Source organism: Mustela putorius, unplaced genomic scaffold, assembly GCF_011764305.1.
Source record: "Mustela putorius furo isolate JIRA1106 unplaced genomic scaffold, ASM1176430v1.1 tig00000698_pilon_pilon_pilon, whole genome shotgun sequence".
NCBI classification, from domain to species: domain Eukaryota; kingdom Metazoa; phylum Chordata; class Mammalia; order Carnivora; family Mustelidae; genus Mustela; species Mustela putorius.
The window spans coordinates 8440653-8459504 of record NW_025421449.1 but is presented as its reverse complement, the minus strand read 5'-3'; the positions used below and the strand labels follow the sequence as shown (position 1 = coordinate 8459504).

The window sequence follows — 18852 nt, the reverse complement described above, 5'->3', positions numbered from 1 at the left end:
TCTGTCCTGGAGAATGCTCCGTGTGCGCTTGAGAAGAATATGTCCTCTACTGTTGCTGGCTGGGGTGCTGGGTGCACATCTGTGAGGCCATTGGGTCCGTAGTATTTCCTTATTTTCTGGCTGTTTTATCGGTAACAAAAGTAGGGGCGTCGAAATCCCTCTGAGTATTGTGAATTCTCTGTTTCTCCCTTCAGTTCTCTTGATGTTTGCCTCCCGCAGTTGGGAGCTCTAGTGTGAGGTGCATGTGTGTTTGTGATTGTTGGATCTGTCTGGAGAATTGACCCTTTTATCATTATGTAATGCCCTTTGTCTCTTGCAACAGCTTCTGCCTTAAGGTCTAGTTGGCCTGCTTTCACTGTGGTCACCCTGCTCTCATCAGATTCCTCATCGCATGAACTGTCCTTGTTCTTTCCCTTCTACTAGCCTGTGTGTGTCCTTCCATCCAAAGTGAGTCTCTCCTGGACGCATGTAGCTGGATCTTGTTTATTCATCCGTTGAGCTGATCCATTCACATTTAAAGTAATTACTGATATGGGAGGACTTACTGCTGCCACTGGAATTGTTTTCTGTATGTCTTATAGCTTTTTTGTCCATCTTGCTTCCCTTGCTGCTTATTGTGCTGTGCTGTTTTTAAATTTTGTTTATTTATTTAACAGAGAGAGATCACAAGTAGGCAGAGAGGCAGGCAGAGAGAGAGGAAGGAAAGCAGGCTTCCCGCTGAGCAGAGAGCCTGATGCGGGTCTCGATCCCAGGACCCTGGGATCATGACCTGAGCTGAAGGCAGAGGCTTTAACCCACTGAGCCACCCAGGCTCCCTTTGTTTTTTGTTCATTTGTTTGTTTGTTTGTTTTTTGTAGTGACAGGTTTTGATTCCTCTCTCATGTCCCTTTGTGTATATTTCATAGATATTTCTTTTTGGTTACTGTGCAATTGCATAAAGCATTTCAAAGTTACAACAGTCCATTTTATTTTATTATTTTTTATTAAGTAAGCTCCATGCTCTGCATTGTCCCATGCTTGAGCCCAGCATGGGGCTTGAACTCATGACCCCGAAGTGAAGACCTGAGCTGAGATTAAGAGTCGGACACCTAACTAACTGAACCACCCAGGCACTCCTGTAACAATCCATTTGAAACTGATGACAACTTAATTTCAATCTCCTATAAAAATTCTGTGTTATACCTCTGTGTCCTCCTCCCCTTGATGTTGTTGATGACATCTATTACCGTCTTTTATATCAATGTAATATTTTAGCATAGATTTATAATTACTTTTATGCTGTTCCTTTTAAATACCTACGCCAGATTTAAAGTGATTTGCATACCTACATTACGTTACTTCCAGATTCTCTATTTATATGTACATTTATCCTTCCCAGGGAGTTTTATATTTTTGCTGGTTGGATTTAATGACTTGTGAGATGCTCTGTAGCTCTCTAATTCTGTAATTATGAGGACTTCCAACGAAGCAGATTGTTCAGGGAGGAACAGGAATCTTCTAAATTGGTCTCCCACTGCGTGGAGTGTTAATAGTTGTTAGGGGAGAATATGATTCTTGCTCAAATAAGTTGGAGGCATCGTGACTTAGTGTCCATACAGAGGGAAAGAGATGAAGAGAGACAGTGCACTTGTGTGTGGGAGGTTCGGAAGGAATACAGGAGAGCAGGAGGAATCAGTAGGGGTGCATTCTAGAAACGTAACAGGAGCGGAAGAGGGAGGTGCAGAATGTTGACGTTGTTATGTCATTTTCAATGAACACATACATATATAGCAGATTTTGTAGTCTTTCCTGAGAATGTCAAAATCAACATGTGAGCATAACCAGCGTCTGGAAGGGCATCCTTCCAGCTTCTAACAGTGGTGATGAGGAGCTGCTGGGGACCAGGACGGATGGGGGAAGAGGGGTCAGAGGAGCTGTTTGGCTTTACTTGTAATGTTCCGGTTTTCAAAAGGGGGATGTGTTTGTCTTCTGGAAAGTCCTTTGCCCTGAGACTCCTCAGAGGCTTCGGTCAGAAGTGCACAGACATTCTGGATGGTAGATGGAGCTCCCAGAGCCTGCCCCACCAACTGGAACAGATCACCTGGCCAGCCCGCTGCGAGGTGCCCTGTAGAAAGCCACAGAGGTGTACGTGGAAAATCATCAGGCCTTAAAAAAAAAGAATACATGTGTAGGTGTGGGTGAGGGAGGGGAGAGATTGCGTTCACTTCCCCCTCAGTTCTGCCCATGAGCTTGGTCCGAGTGGAGCTCCAGCGGCACCTGGCCCCCCGCCGCGTGTGCACCCACAGCCCCGTCCCCAGTCAGGCCTTGGTGTTCAGCTGCTTTGCAGGCCATCTGGGCTGAGCCTCCCCTTGACCCTTCCCCAGAGGCCACCCCAGCCCTCCCTGCCCTCAGTCCGCTGGCCTGCCAGGCTCGGCCAGGGCGACAGCTCCTGTCGTGCCCCTCCTGGGCCTCCTGCTGGTCTCTTCATGTTTGGGGCCAGCACGCATGCCTCTAACCCCTGCTGCTCCCTGGGACCTCTGGCTCTGTCACCTGGACAAGCGTCGAGAGCACTTGTGTGGTCGTTGGGGCTTTTCCCAAGTTGCTGACTTGTGACACTGGTGAGACTGTGTTTTGTATTCTTTCCGAAGTGTTTCTGAGATGCCAGCACAGTGACTGGTATGGGGAGGTGCTGGTGTTAGGCTGCCTTTTTTGGCAACGATTTGTTTATTCATTCAGGGACTGTGGTGGTGCAGGGGGCGGCGGGGTTATGTACTACACACGCAAGATTGATGTGACTCCTGTAACCCAGACCAGATAATAGTAGCCGAAGTGTGATTTCTCTGCCCCATCAAATCCCAGCTGATTGGTGGCCCCAGGAAGGCAGCTCTATCGTGGGGTTCATCCAGGGACCCCAGTCCCATCGGTCCTGTAGCTCTGCCATGCTTCTAAAGGTTGTCCTCATCATCAGGGTGAGGGCTGGCTGGGCAGCCCTGGTCTTGTCCTTTTTAGCCCCTGGGAGGAGGGCAAGGAGTTGGGAGCTTCACCTCTGCTCATGGGGTCACATGAGCACACCTGCCTGCAGGGCAAGTTGCATGCCTAGAGCAGACAATGGATAGTGGGGTCAAGGGGAGCAGGCCTGAGACACGTGAGGAAGAATTTGAGGGGAAGGAAGTGCCAGAATGACTGCTCTAGACCAGCTGTCTTGGGTGTTCACAGAGCAGGGACACTAGTGCTGGCTGCAGGAGTGACCGTGCGTGCGCTGGTCTGCCTCTTCCCGCTACACCAGCCAAGTCCCAGGCGAGCCCTGCTGAGCTGCTCACCTGGCCTGGCTCGGGATTTATGGACCGAGGGGGCGGAGCTGCTTGGGGCGAGCAAGGTCAGGGCAGCCGCCGGCCCCGGGCCTGCCTGCCTCCTTCTTTCCCTCCCTCCCTCTACTCCGGGTGCACGCCCATGACACTGCCCCTCTCTCCCTCAGATTCCGTGAGCCTCGCCTATCAGCGGGTCCAGAAAGTAGACTGCACCTCCCTGAGGCCTGTCCTGATCCTGGGGCCTTTACTGGATGTGGTGAAGGAAATGCTGGTGAACGAGGCGCCCGGCAAGTTCTGCAGATGCCCCCTTGGTAAGGGGCACTCTCGCTGCCAGCCGGGTTCTGTCCACCCGTCTCCTGGAGCTGGGTCCCATGGTGTTTCAGCGCCCTTCTGGGTGGCTCACATCAGTGTGTTTCTCCAGAAGGAGGGACAGGAGGACAGGTTTTCTGCACAGTGTTCTTGCTCAGAATGTGCTGTGATGGCTCCCTGGGCCGGGGGCATCTCATTCCTGTGTCTGTGCTTTGCAGAGGTGATGAAGGCCTCTCAGCAGGCCATCGAGCGGGGTGTCAAAGACTGCCTGTTTGTCGACTACAAGCGGAGGAGTGGCCATTTCGATGTGACCACAGTGGCTTCCATAAAGGAGATCACAGAAAAGGTACCTGTTGCTTAGACCAGGGGTAGGGTCAGAGCATTTGGGTGTGGACCCCCTGCGGCTCTGGACCTCTGCCCTGTGCATCTCTTGGGCCTTCAGTGCGCTCGCCCGTGTCATTTTAGTCCAAGTTACCCTCTGTCAGGGCTTGCCCCATTGCTTCTCTGTGTTTCCACCGTCATAAACAGGGCACTAGTCCTGTGCCCATGTCACCCCTCTCCCTCTGAGGATTCGGGATCTGGTGAGAGCTCTGAGCTCTCGGAAAGCCCCATGTGGCGGATTCTATGACAGGGTCTTGCCCTGCTCAGCGTGTGTGCAGAACTGTATGTTTGCTTTTTTCTGGGGACAGGGTGCCCAGTTTCCATCAGGGCCCTGCTCCTGAAAGGGTTAAGAACCGTTTCCTTGCGTCCTTAGGCTCTTGAACATACTGGGGTCCGTTTGCCGGGGAGTGTGAGAAAAAGTGGGGAAACCTGTAAGGGGTATTGGAAAAGCGGCTGTCAAGTGCAGACACCTCAGGCCCTGTCCTTCTCGGGCTGCTCACTTCACCTCATAAGGCTTGGCTTTGCTCCTCACTGAATGAGGGAGGTGGCTTCTGGCAGCAGGGAGTGTGGATGCGCCCCAGGGAGTTAGAAAGCCGGCTGGCACCTGGGCTCCCTCAGTGGAGCTCTTGGGGATCAAGGAGAACCCTGTGCAGAGTGCCCGTGGTCTTTCTTTGGCTCACACTCCACCTGGAGGCTCAGGGGTCCCCAAGACATGTTTTAGTCACAGCCAGGCAGACACACACGCCCCTTCCCCAAGGCAGGTCCGACTGGGTCTCCCCATCTTCATTTGCTCAGTCTGGCGGCGGTGAGGTTTCTGAGGCCGGGCTGGGGTCGGGCTTTAAGAAGCTCCCTGTGTCTTGTCAGAGGCAGGGAAGGTAGTCGCGAGGCAGGCCGTCCAGACCCTACTGTGCCCTGGCTTCTAGCTGTCACCACCATCAGAGTTGACAGCTTGTGGGGAGAGCTTTTCCGGGATGACACTCTTCCTGGGTTCCCTACGTGGTCTTCATGCTAGACTGGTCCTCATGTGCTCATTGATGCAGGGAGGTAGAGCAATGTTTGCAGGAGGGGGTCCCATCCTTGGCAGGGCTCCAGTGTCCTTAGGGCCATCCCCAGGCCCTGACTGGCCACACACCCCCTTTAGAACCGGCACTGTCTCCTGGATATCGCCCCCCATGCCATCGAGCGGCTGCACCACATGCATATCTACCCCATCGTCATCTTCATCCACTACAAGAGCGCCAAACACATCAAGTAGGTGACTGGGTCCTCGGGGGCTTGGTGGGCTCGGGGTGCTTGCTGGGGGTAAGGCTGCTGACTCAGACACCAGGGCAGTGGGGGTGGGCGTGGAAGAAGGAGATGGCCAGAAGGTCTCATGTTCACTCAGGCAGTGCTAACCAGGCACAGTCCTCGTCCCCACTGGCCTTTGGCCCTATGTGGTTGCTGCCATGGTTCCCTGCATCATTACCTGGGCATCCCAGCCTTCTCTCTCCTTCTCCTGCCTCTCAGCTTAGGGCTCACATGGACACAAGCAGCTAGGTGGCCTTGGCTGGGTCCAGTCGGCCAGGAGCTAGCTTGGGACGTGGATGAGCCTTGGCTTTCCCTGAGCCCCAGCTTCTGTGCTGGTTGGGCTGACCACCGAACAGGGCCTCCATCTGTTTTGCCTTTCTGTGCTTCCAAGCTTCTGGTGCCTGCACCTAGGGGCCAGCTGCTTTCCACACACACACACTGGAGTACTCACCATTCCCCCTACCATGCAGAGCTCCCCCTGGGGCCCACAGGCTGTCGCTGTGCTTTACGGGGGGACCCTGTTGACGGAGGCCCTGTTACTCCGGACAAAGCAAAGAGAAGGGCCTGGGGAGGTGAGACACTCAGACTGCTTCTCTGGATGTCCGACAGGGAGCAGAGAGACCCCATCTACCTGAAGGACAAGGTGACTCAGAGGCATTCCAAAGAGCAGTTTGAGACGGCTCAGAAGATCGAACAGGAGTACAGTCGGTACTTCACAGGTAGGTGCGCCTCCGGGCCGGAGAGGAAGAGCAGGCAGCGCGGACAGATGCCCCATAGTGCTGCCACGGTCCCCGGCATCGAAGCTGTCCTGCTGGCCAGTGCGGGGCAGTGAGCGGAGTGTTACAGGCTGACAAGGGAGGTCCCCCGGCCTCGTCCCCCAGGTTTTTCCCCACGCAGTGGCAGGTCTGTCTCCCAGCAGCAGTGCTGTGCGGGAGGGCTCCGGCGGTCCTGCGCAGGTGGCCCGGCGGTGATGGCTGTGGCTGGCTGGTCTTCACACTTTCTGTGAAGGGTAGTGAAGTGCAGTCTAGTGTAGCCCTGAGGTTTGGCCAAGAAAAGCTGCACTCTCGACAGCTTTGTGGTTTTTGAGGCACAGCAAACCGAAGGCAGCACGGCTCTGGCCTGTTGGCTGCCATCATGCCTTGTGGCTTCCTCCCTCTGCTAAACTCAGTCATCAGTAGGCGCTTAATCACACTGGGGTCACGGAGGCAGGAGCAGTGATTTTAATTCACTTGTGCAGACTGTTAGGATCTCGTTTCCTGCTTCTCATGCAAAAACAGTTGGCCTCAGAACCCCATCTTGGAGCTTCTACATATGCGTGTGTGAGTTTTCATTTCTAATCTGTCATAAACCAGTATTTACTCAAATGTATTAACACTTACTAGAGAAATGAAAAATTCAAAACTCTAAAACTTACAAACTTTTGACTTTTTATTTGTTTCAACAAACATAAAGTTACTGTTAGCACTTTTTAAAAAAATTTATTTATTGTTTAAAGGTTTTATTTATTTGACAGAGATCACCAGTAGGCAGAGAGGCAGGCAGAGAGAGGGAGAAGCAGACTCCCCACTGAGCAGAGAGCCCGATGCGGGGCTTGATCCCAGGACCCTGGGATCATGACCTGAGCTGAAGGCAGCGGCTTAACCCACTGAGCCACCTAGGCGCCCCTTGAAAAATTTATTTTTATTATTATTATTATTTTTTTTTTTTTTTAAAGTTCAGTTTTTTTTTTTTAAAGATTTTATTTATTTGACAGAGAGAGATCACAGTAGGCAGAGAGGCAGGCAGAGAGAGGGGAAGGGAAGGAAGCAGGCTCCCTACTGAGCAGAGAGCCCGATGCGGGACTCGATCCCAGGACCCTGAGATCATGACCTGAGCCGAAGGCAGCAGCTCAACCCACTGAGCCACCCAGGCGCCCGAAAAATTTATTTTTTAAGAGTTTATTTGAGAGAGAGAGTGAGTGAGAGTGCACACGAGCGGGGTGAGGGGCAGAGGGAGGAGCAGGGAGCACGCTGTGGGACTCGGACCCTCTGAGCTGAAGGCAGCCACGTAACCGACTGAGCCATCCGGGTGCCCCTCTCGGCACATTTCCACAGCAGTTTCTAAGGGCTCCCTGTCTGTTCCTGTCCCTACCTTGTGGCAAGCGGCCGGGCATGTTTTGTCTACTGGCACCGTTCCGTGGGGCACACGGAGAGCCCAGGCTAGTGTCTTCAGGGCCTGTGGTGGTAAAAGCCTGCAGAGCAGGGCCGGGCCATAACTGGGGACGTGTCATCATCTTGCCTGGGAATCTTCACTGGGCTCTGGGATGCCCTGGCACGTGTTCTTGTTTCCTGGAGACTCCAGCTGCTGTTTGGACCGTCACAACACAAGCCCAGACTGCCTTCCAGGGTGCCGGACTCCCCTTGCAGGAGGGGGCAGACCCATCCCAGGGCGTGCGGGGTTGGGGGCGGGGGGCGTGCAGCTAATGCAAGCGGTCAAATCCTGGTCGTCCCTATTACGAGCACCCGTGAAGCCCGGCAAAATTTGACACCAGCCTTCATTTGAGCCCACGTTGTCAGTGTCTTACTGAACAGCTGAGCAGAGGGACAGATTAAAGAGCCAAAGTTATTTGTACTCAACTCTTCTTTTTCTTCCCCAATTTCTTGCTGATGGAAGAGCGTGAGGAAGGCAGGCCAAGTAGCTCTGAACAGGCAGAAAACCAGAAAGAGTAACAGATGTATTATTTTGCCTTGAACCCAGGGTCTGGCTCTGAGCTCAATGATGTGTGTCTTTGGGGGCTCTTTTGCAGGGGTCGTCCAGGGAGGAGCCCTGTCGAGCATTTGCACTCAGATCTTGGCAATGGTCAATCAGGAACAAAGTAAAGTCCTGTGGATTCCAGCCTGTCCACTGTAGAAGAAGGCCATGCTGGGGGTGGCTGTGGCTTGGCTGCCCACGCGCACGCCTGGCCCGGCTCCTGCTCAGTGGTTGCAAAGTACACGTCTATCTGTATATAAGCACGCAAGGGAAGGATCCACGCACACGGACTCCAGAAACACCTCCTCTGTAGACCGAGGGCCACAGGGGACCGGGATCTGGGCCCCAGACCGAAGACTGTGTTCCTCTCACACATGTGCTTTAAGACAAAGTAAAAAACACAGAAGACTTTTGATAGAGGGGTTCAACACCACCCTTACCTTAGCCAGCCGATCAGAGATGCTGCAGAGAACCTTTCAGATCACAAGTTTACAAGCCTTTTCTAAGTATTGGTTGTTTATGTTTACTTGAACGGCCCCGTGCTGTCGGTGCCCAGCCCTGCCCCCCACCCCGTCACCCTCCCGTTTTGTTTTGGTGTTGCATTTTGTTCCTGCTTTCAGCAAAATGACTCTGGAACCTCGGCAATGGCCACGTTGCTCTGGAAGGTTCTCGTCGGTGGGACCAGAGCTTCGACAAACTTCCTGCTTCTCAGCGGCACCTCTCCTGGCAGGTCATGGTGACTTCAGGGGCTCAGACGTGGTGGCCACAGGACCAGTGCCTTTGTGGGGCTGAGGCACCAGCGGCTGTGTTCTCCCTTCCTGCACCAGGAAGGCCATTTTGGCGTCTCGCAAGCTTGTCGCTCAGGCTTTCTGTCCCCCCTTCCGTGTCCTCTCATTTCTTCTCTGTCTGCGATCGTTATGTCTGCCTTCTCCCTGGGCCATCTGGGCTCCCTGGGCTCGCCGCCACACTGTGGTTCTGCGCGGGGTGTAAACCGAGGGCTGGCACATGCCACTGGGTCCTCTTTAGGTTCTGTAAATAATGACCGCTTTATCAGTGCAATTTTTGCAGGGTAATTCTTAAACTCCATAGGCTGGGGCAGGTACATCACCTCTCTCTGATAGGAAGACACTCATGTCTCAGACTTGGAACCGAGAGCTCTTAGATGAAGCATAACGAGGAGTGTCCTCGCTTTCAGACATGTAGAGAGAAGCTGGGGATCCTCTTAGTCCCGGTGACAGCACTCCCGGCAGAAATAGGACCCCATGAGGGCGTCTTTGGGGTTTTTGTTTTTGGGTTCTTGTTTTGTTTTGTTTTTTTGCACTTCTGATGCTGGATGTCTCTGGCTGAAGATTTGATGTGGTTCCTCCTTAAACTGTGCGTCCTATTAATAATAGGTACTGTACTGGGCTCCGTGTAAGCGACACTGGGGTAGGACCTATATTTTAATACTGTTCTTAACATTTCATTTTGCTAGCAAGAAATCTTTGATTTCATTTTATTCTTTGTAATTCTAGACACTAGATTGTAGCTTAGCCAAACTGACATTTTTAAAAAAGGGATCTATTTTCTTGCACAGTTGTTCAAAGAGACACGTGTCAGTCCTCCGTGCTGCCCTTGGTCTCACAGGTACGCGCCTTCTTCTAGCTCAGACAAGTAGGACAGATGGTGGGCTGAGGCCCTCCTCAGTGCCCAAAGGCTGTTCCTGCAAGCGGCAGCCCGAGTGGGACTGTGACGGTACAGTGTGCACAGGTACTGTTCTGACAGACTGGGATTTTCTGTACTAAAACCTTACTTTGTATCAAAAGTTAAACAGACTTTAGTACAATAAATAAAGGTCAATTTCTGTAACTGGTTGTCATGGAGATAGCGGTCTTTTGGTTTTCCATCAGTTCCCCACCCCTTCGGCTCTCTTGTATTCCTAAATGTGTGAGATGGCTTTCCTCCCCTCTGTAGCAGGTAGCTGCAACTGGCTGACGTGAGATGTCCTTTCCAGCCTCATGATCCCCTGGAGCCCCTTTCCCCTGCTGCATTAGCACCTCTGACTCTAACCTCCCCTCCTAACCTCCCCTGTGTCTGTCTGTCCCCTCCATCCATCCAGCATAGTGTGGATGGTGGTGGCAGCCAGGCAGCTGATTTATGTAAGGTCCAAATCCTGCCCACGGGTGCTTATATTCAGGGTTGCAAAGAGCAAAAGGGATTTGAAGGACACAGGGATCCCCTGATGTTCTCAACCAGAGACTTGTCTGCAAGGGGGTGAGTCCCAGGTTGGGCCCCCCCCCGAGTGAAGAAGGCCTTGCCTGGCACGGCAGCTACATTGTGATACCAAGTGTCACTCTCTACAATTCCAGGGTGGAAGGAAGCCTGGACTGGGAAGAGCCCTCTTCCTCTGCTCTTTTTGCCTAGAGGTGGTGGGGGGGGGGGGCATTGTGTTCTGGAAAAGCCCCGTGCTGCTTCGGTGACCTGGCCAATGCAGGCAGACTTGGGGTTGGTGCCTCCTTAGTCCTTTCTGGCTGAGTAAGGGTGCATTGTGCACCTGTGGCCTTGGCCTCACCTGTGGCCATGGGAGTTAGAGTGCTCTGTGGGACTGTGGTGGTGTGTGGGCTGGTGCAGCTGGCTGGGGCCCAGGGCACATTCCTCTTGCCCACGTGTGCCTGGCCATGGGGCTGCCCACACCTCCTCAACAGCCCAGGGGCAGTGCTGACCCAAGGGGGGCAGCTGCTGCAGGGACTTTGTCGCCCACCGGGCAAATGGGAATAGTCATCTACTTGTTTAAGGAATGGTTCTTTTCAAGAGCCCAGTGAGGCCAAAACCTTAACGACTTGCACATGTGGCTTTTTGAGTGACCATTTCTTCTTGGGGATTTTTCTGTAGTTTCCAAATTGTCTATAGGGAATGTGGTTTTCGGTTATAATTACGAGGGGGAAAAAACACTGTCTCTTAAAAATGGAGGCCAGCTAAGTTGCTGAGATCACAAATGCTCCACTGAGGGAATTACGCTCGTCTCCAAGGCTTGCCAAGACTGGGGAAGCAGGGAGGGGTGCACAGGCAGGTAGGTCTCGGCCCCAAGTTGGTGTCTGTCTTGTGCAGGCTCAGATCCTTCTGGAAAAGCAGAGGGAACTTTTGGTTCCAGCCACGAGGCCTCGGACAGATCGCACTGGTGGCCTCAGCACCCGGCCTTTGAAGGCCGTGCAGACTAGATAATCTCTAAGGCCCCTTCCCATACTGACATTTGGGATGGGGTGGCGAATGGGACTCTAGCAGAACCCCTGCTCTGGGGAGCCTTTTCAGAATCTGGAGGAGCCCCTGGGCACCTCATGCGCAGGAGTGGAAACCAAAGGGCCGGGACTAGGAGCCAAGCACTGGCCCAGAGTCTCCGGCCTGTTCTTGGCCAGAACAAAGGTGCTGGGGCAAGAAGAGAGCTGCACTGCTGCCCGCCCTGGATGGACGGAGTAGAGCACCACCTGGGTCAGATACCCAGGCCGGACAGAAATGCAAGCAACTGCAGGGCTACCCCCGAGCCGGCATATGCTCACAGGGAGCCTGCGGCCTCCATGGTCTCACAGGGAGCAGGGCTGTGAGGCTGTATCTGCCTCGGCTTGTACCTTCCTGAGTATGGTTTCTGCCCTCTGATGGCTCTCCCCTAAGTTCTCTTTGCTAGTATATGAATATATATATTCATCATATATCATATATGATCTTATCTATGTTATTATATAATATGTACTGTGTCAATTATATATGTAATTTTAACTGTGAAATGTGTCCTACATACAGAAAAGCATGTACAATGTGACTGTACATTTTAAACAGTCATAAAGTGGGCAGCGTATCCGTCCCTTGGAGGACCTCTTATGCCCAACGTGGTCAAATTCTCTACCTTTCCACCAGAGTGAGTACTGCACTGATTTGTGGTTCAGTAATTGCCTCGCTTTCTAGTTTTTAACCCCAGTGGAGATACTGTGAAACAGTAGAGCATTGAGTTTTGACAACACCTGGCATCAAGCACAAACTGAGCTGCGTGGGGAGAGAACAGTATGGCCACTATTAGGGGTAGTCGGCCAGAAACAGCGGCGCGATCTCTGGGTCCAGGTGGACCTTAGTGTCCTGGGGGATTTACCGGAGCCCCTTCTGAGGAAGTCTGCAAGCGAGGACTGGAATGGGTCCTGGGGGTATTGGGGCCTCCACACACCACGTCCTCACTGTCTGGTGGAAACGTGGCCAGAGGGCTTGGGCTGCTGTTTTCTGTGGGCAGGCTGACCACCGCCGTCCACTGGACTCTTCTGGAAAGTCAGAGACGCCGTCTGTGGGATGGAAGACTGGTCTGGAGGGCAGGATGCTTGGCAGCTCACGTCAAAAGAAGCTGAGTGGAAATGAGAATGTGCACCAGGGCCTCTGGATGTTCTTCCCTTAGCTCAGCCAGCGAAGACAGGCACTGTGTGAATAGCCCTTCACATCTCTGTCTTGAGGCCCTGCCCCAAGCAGCCTCCTTATCCATGAAGTCTGGTCGCAGCTCTCGTGCTCACGCCTCTCCTCTGCTCTCCTGAGCATTTCCTAGGGATTTTCACCATTTCTTTGGCTCTCCTCTCTGTTGATGGATCGCTGCCCCTTTTGCCACTTGTGAGGGGGGAAGGGTCAATTCATGATGGGAATTCTTTCTCCCTGGGAGAGTGACTCGGTTTACCTTCTTCTGACACTGTCTTCTAGAAAAGTCCTGGATTAAAAAAAAGTAACAGTCTGTATGCACCAGCGTCTACGGATTGCTACCCTCAGGTCGGGAGACTGGGGAGGGAGTGCGTTGGTGCCGAGAGCCCAGATAATAAGGCCTGCGTCTGCCAACAGCTGCCATGGGGGCTTCTTCCCTCTTCTCGGAGCTTCGGTTGTTCGTGTGTCGGACATGCTGGCCTGGGTCCCTCCATTTCTGATCTGTCAGCATCATTTTGTCATTTTGCCATTCTTTCATGGAGATCCCCTCAACATTTCCTTTCAGTCCCTTCTAGGGAGTTCTCACCTTTGAGAACTCTATCATATCTTTAATTTCCAAGAACTCTTTATTTTCTGAATGACCATCTTTGTGTCATTCTGTATTTGTCTCATGGGTATGATGTTTTATCTGAAGATAGTTTTTTTCCTTTATCCTTTCTCGTAAATCTAATTTCTTCAATCCCCGCCCCCACCTTTTGTCTTGGTCTCAGAGGGTTGGACCTCTGGTGTCTCAGATTCCCCGGAGGAGTCCTTCGGGCCCTGACTAGAAGGGTTGGCCTGGCAGCATGTGCACAGCCATCGTGGGGGAAAGGCTGGCACTCTACAGTCAGCATTCAATATGGCGGCAGCACTCAGCCACTTCGTTTGTTTTCAGTGTGGCACCAATCCTCTGGTCTGTCCAGAAAGTTCTCTTACACTCTCCAAGGTGAAAACTTCCCTGACATCTGCCGAGTTGAGGGAAATGTAGGAGCCCCGAAACTTGGGTCTCTTTTGGTCTTCCTGAATTCATTTAAGCCCTCCTTTCCACCCCGAGTTCTAGAAGGAACGATGCCCCAGTTCCTTCCATTCAAAGATTCCTTGCTTTCTCAAGTTGTTTTAGGATTCAGCATGCTCAGCTCAGCTACATAACTTGCCACTGGTCCGTCTCCTGTTCACGTTCTAAAGTGATTTTGTGGTGGCTGTTCCTCTGCTCTCCCCAGGTTTCCAGATTTTTCTCTTTTTAAAAGAAATCCTTTTCCAGGACGCCTGGGTGGCTCAGTTGGTTGGACGACTGCCTTCGGCTCAGGTCATGATCCCGGAGTCCCAGGATCGAGTCCCACATCGGGCTCCCAGCTCCATGGGGAGTCTGCTTCTCTCTCTGACCTTCTCCTCGCTCATGCTCTCTATCACTGTCTCTCTCTCTCAAATAAATAAAATCTTTAAAAAAAAATCCTTTTCCAATATTTATTTTGCCTTAATGAGGGTTTGATAAAGGAACAAAATTAAGCTTATGTATTATTCTGTTGTGGTTTTTGTTTTTGTTTTTGTTTTTTATCCCAGAATTAAGGCTCACACCTTTTCATGTCCTTTGCTTTATTTTTACTCTCACTGGGGGCTTGGAAGGACCTAAAACGCATACTCATTCCTTCAGTGGCCATGCCCTCTGCCAGTTGGTGTGTTCATCAGACCTCTACCAGAGAGGCAAGGCCAGTAGAAACCAGTATGATATGTGTTGAACTTCAGAAATCCGTTTCAAGCAATGGGCTTCTATGAGTGGGAGTACTGGCTCCTGGGCATAAGGTCCACAGGGCTGGGAGTTCCGCCCAAAAGTCCCGGGGCAGGTGGGGCTTCCTGGCATGGACCAACAGAGGGAAGAGTGGTCAGGTGGAACTCCACAGAGAGCTGAAGCTGGGTCCACACATGCAGTTTCTTCCCTTTTTTTCCAGTGAGGTTTCATCTGTCCAGGCCTTTCCAGGCTTCTGCTTCTAAGGTCTTTCGGCTGATTGAATCAGGCTCACCCACATTATCAAGGATACTCCCCTGCTCTTAATGTCAGCTGATTAGGGGCTTTCATGGACACGGGAAATACCTTCACAGCAATGCCTTGTGTTTGAGTAACTGGGCAAGTTGTGAAATTTAAAAAAAAAAAAAAAAAAATCACTGGGGCATTTTTTTTTTAAAAAGAATTCCAGAAGCACCACTGGGTATTCAACACATACACAGGGTATGTTCTTTTTTTTTTCTTAACTTTTAAAAAATACATATTTATTTGACAGAGATCACAAGTAGGCAGAGGCGGGCAGAGAGAGAAGGGGAAGCAGGCTCCCTCCTAAGCGGAGAGCCCGATGAGGGGCTCGATCTCAGGACCCTGGGATCATGAAGCCGAAGGCAGAGGCTTTAACCCACTGAGCCACCCAGGCACCCCTCACAGGGGCATTTGCCAGTCATTTACTTAACCAGTTCCCCACAAATGGGCATTTGGATTAAGTTTGTTGTTGTTTATAGACTTTTTAAAAATAAGCTTAAATTTAACTTTATCTTCAAAGTAGAGTTTGTACTTCCCAGATAAATACACTCAGGTTTTAGGCAGTTGCAGGCAATTCCCTATGACCTTTTCTTACACTGTGTTACCTTTGGGATAAAAGCAGACTTTTGGTTATTTGGGAGTTGCTCTCTATCGATGCCACCCTTGCTGGGGATGTGAACCATCTAAGGTACTTAATGCGTGCCTGAGTCGACGGAAAATGGACAGAGGTTCTGAGAACTAAGTGACTGTGAGGATGTAAAGGGCCTGGCAGGACCCCCAGAGCCCACCTGCAGATGGGAGGGCTCTGTAGCACGGGGCTGGCGTCTGGTGTCCATCCAAGAATATGTACTGATAAAAAAGAAGAGAATCAGAAGGTCCTCCGAGTTCAGCAACGGTGCATGCTAGTGTTCGTTCTCTATGAAAATAAGAATAACTCTAGGGGCACCTGGGTGGCTCAGTGGATTAAGCCGCTGCCTTCGGCTCAGGTCATGATCTCAGGATCCTGGGATCGAGCCCCGCATTGGGCTCTCTGCTCAGCGGGAGCCTGCTTCTCTCTCTCTCTCTCTGCCTGACTCTCCGCCTACTTGTGATCTCTCTCTCTGTCAAATAAATAAATAAATAAATTCTTTAAAAAAAAAAAAGAAAAGAATAACTCTAAAATTGCACAGTATTGCTGGAAATGTCTCTTTTTTGACAAACGGCTTAAATTTTAAGATTATCTGCTAATACTTAGAATGAAGGTAATGTACGTTTCACTTTGGCGTTTGACAAGTTGACCTTTCTGTTGAAGTACAATAACTTGTTTTTATATTTCCGTGTTTGAAACCCATTATTTTTGATAACATTTTATAATTTCTAAATAAGTCCCTTTCTAAGAAATCAGTGTATTTTTTAAAATTACATTTTTAATGGCATTCTAAACAATCTGTATATGTTACAGAGGCTAGGCTAAGCCAGTCATTCTCCAAGAGGCTGCTGCTTGAGGTCATCTTCATTTGCAAGGAATATAGTTATTTAAAACCAAAAATCTCAGAGTTGAATCTGAAAGGTGTGTGTCCAAGAAAGCAGGTTCCTTATTTCAGGTCAAAGCCCAGGTAATTTGCCTTTAAGAACGCAGGGAAGGAGCCAATCAAAATGCCTACAGATGCAAAAGAACATGGAGGGACCCAACAGAACTTCTCTGGGTCTTGTGTGGGCTGCTCACTTGTTTCCCCAATAGTCCAAGGAGGAGGGCCCAGGTGCCGGGGTGGACAGGAACATGTTGGCCTCCCTGCCATAGTGGTGCTTTATTCTGTGATGGCGGGCTCGGGTTCCCATGCTGCGGCATAGAGGGCTCCTGTGATGCTCTTGACAATGGTGGTCTTCACAGGAGGTCAGGGGTTACTGCTTACCATCAAGCTACTTTACCAGCAGAAGTGGAAGCAGCAACCACTCTGCCCCAGGAGGGGAGCTCAGGACAGACGACTGCAATCCAAGTGGTGTCCATACGCATGTGTGCCCCTGGTACACTGTGGCGTGCTTGGATTTGCGGATACTTGCCAGCGCCGATCATGTTCAGAGAGGTCGCAAGCCTTCGTGGTGTCTGTCCTTAAGAAGGAACTGACCGAGTCGTCGATCTGGTCATTTACAGCTCTGCCCCACACCCTGACTGGGTCGGCATGCAGCCCTGGGTTGGATCCTTGTGTTGGCTGTCATCACGAGGTCGTTCAAGGCCTCAGGAAAGGAGCTAGCTGAGCAAGTTAAGAAATGTCTGAACGTGCCCAGACAACAGCAGCCAGCACTGTTGGTGGGTATCAAGATCAGTGTTGGGAATGCAGCCCCCAAGGGGCAGTGGACACCCAGCCTTCCCTGCTGCAGTAGCAGAGGGTAAGAAGGCCCACAGGTGGTTCCGTCAGGTACCCAAGAGGGGTTAAACTCTCAACCGAAAGATTTTCTGATGTCCCCATAGCAGCCAGTTGGTGATAAGAGCACACACCTTCACGTGCTGGGTTCAATGCTCTCGAAAGGACGCCAGGAACTTTCCTAGAAAAGGCACCGGTCACAGTGCTCAGGCTTGTTACTACATTAGCTGCCAGGATCATCCAACATGTGGACTCCGACGCTGAAGACATCCTCCAGGGACACTCAGTGCCTCAAGCGCGTTCAGGTAGTCAGATAGGACAACCGGGCTATGAGGGGGAAACCCAGGGATGAAAAGCAGGAGGCCCGCAGTTGGGGAGGGGTGTGTCCCCTTGTAAGCTGGTCCCTCCGAGGGCCGGCCGGAAGGGGCTTCTTGGACTCCTTGCTGTGGGTTTCCCCACTGCAGGCCTCCTGACCCCCTAGGACACAGGACGGTCCATGGCAGGAAACAACACATCAGTGCTGAGGTGGGCAGGGGCCGTAAAGGATTCCAGGGTTTCAGCGGGTGGGACAGAAAGGACCCCCTTGATTTAGAAGAGAAGACCTCTCTGGGAGGATGTGATGATCTGAGCTTCCTGGAGGTGTTTGTTTGCTTTAAATGTAGAAAACATCTAAAAATGTCTATTTTTATACATGAGAAGTCTCATTTGAGGGTCATTCCACTCCTCACCCCAGGAAGGGGACATATTTTCATCAGTCTGTGGCTTCGAGAGGCAGATAGCAGCTAAACAAATGTGACATCTCCCTCCACACCATCCCGAAGGAGCACGCACCAAGTGTTCTGTTTCCTGCTTTTCCCCACAGAACCCAAAGCACCAGTGTGGCCTGTTGCTCTCTAAGGCACCCGCCGGTGTGGCAGCAAATGGGGCTGTTCCACTTGGGACCGGAAATGCAGCGTGCCCTCAGACAGGTAGCCTCAGGGCAGGCAAAGAGAAGCCGATGGGAAGTGCACACAAGGTTCACATCCCGCCACACAGAGCCTGTTTCCCTGACAGAGAAGGCTCTGCTAAGATGCCACACAGCCCCCTGGGGAAAGGCCAGAGGTGATAGAGGTTTGGGGTGAAGGAGAAGTGTGTAAAAGGGGCGAGCCCTGAGACTGTATTAGCTACCACCGTGTCCCAGGGCGCCTGGCTGACTCAGTGGGTTAAGCTACCACCGTGTCCTGTTTCTCTTAGGCAGTTGAGAGCAGGGATGGTTTAAAAAGAAAGACAAACATTCACAGTGTTTTGTGTCAAGCCAGACTGGAGGCTCTACTTTGGCCCCACACTTTCAAATGGGGGTGCTAGGAGAAGGCTCAGCCCCTGCTTTGGGGTTTATGGGTAGCGGTTTCTGTGCTTGAAAGAGCCCTGGGTACCCCGGGGTCCTAGCGGGTGGAGGTTTTCTGCTGGCATTCAACAAGTGAGAGTGGCCGTCTTGCCTCACCCCCTCGATCCTTGCAGAATGTCCTGCGTCCCGGGTGTCGGCTCGGACCTTGAAACATCAACGGAGGAACTTGGAGAAAGGGACACCAACTGTTGTTCTTGGGTCCCAGGAAGGGAGAGAGCGTGTGATGCTGTCCAGGGAGGAAAATGGTGGGGCACTTCCCACTGGGCACGAGCGTGGAGGTTGGTGGCCCTCTAGCAAGGGTGGGGTGCTGCTTTTAGGGTGTGCTGTGGATCGTGACCTGACCTGAAAGAAGAAAAGGCGGGTCACGTGCCGTGTGTGCCTCCACGGGAACACCTACTCTGTGCCACGCATCCTGTCAGCTGCCTTTCCTAGGCTCTGGACTCGACCTTTTTTTCAGGGTTAAAATTCGTTTTTAACGGTCAGGATTTGATTGTAGCATCCTTTTATTCAAATTAAAATTAAACTAATTTTTAGGAGGTTGGCTTAATTTACCACATGTTTAATGAGAAGAGGGTGATATCCCGTCATTTTAATACAACAGGACATACTTTGCTCTATTGAGCCAGACACGCAAAACTTAACATT

The 18852-nt window shown here is 51.5% G+C and overlaps 1 protein-coding gene across 5 annotated transcripts in view; it reads left to right on the top strand.

Moving 5' to 3' along the window:
* DLG5 (discs large MAGUK scaffold protein 5) overlaps positions 1-9842 on the top strand; it is a 117014-nt gene extending 107172 nt beyond the window's left edge. For all 5 annotated transcript variants that reach the window (XM_013062908.2, XM_013062907.2, XM_004765320.2 and 2 more), the window contains 5 exons: positions 3455-3598; positions 3815-3942; positions 5119-5228; positions 5874-5983; positions 8050-9842. In XM_013062908.2, the coding sequence (XP_012918362.1) occupies positions 3455-3598; positions 3815-3942; positions 5119-5228; positions 5874-5983; positions 8050-8153 (596 nt within the window). In that variant the 3' untranslated portion in view covers positions 8154-9842. The remainder of the gene's footprint in view (positions 1-3454; positions 3599-3814; positions 3943-5118; positions 5229-5873; positions 5984-8049) is intronic.
* The last annotated feature ends 9010 nt before the right edge of the window (positions 9843-18852 follow it).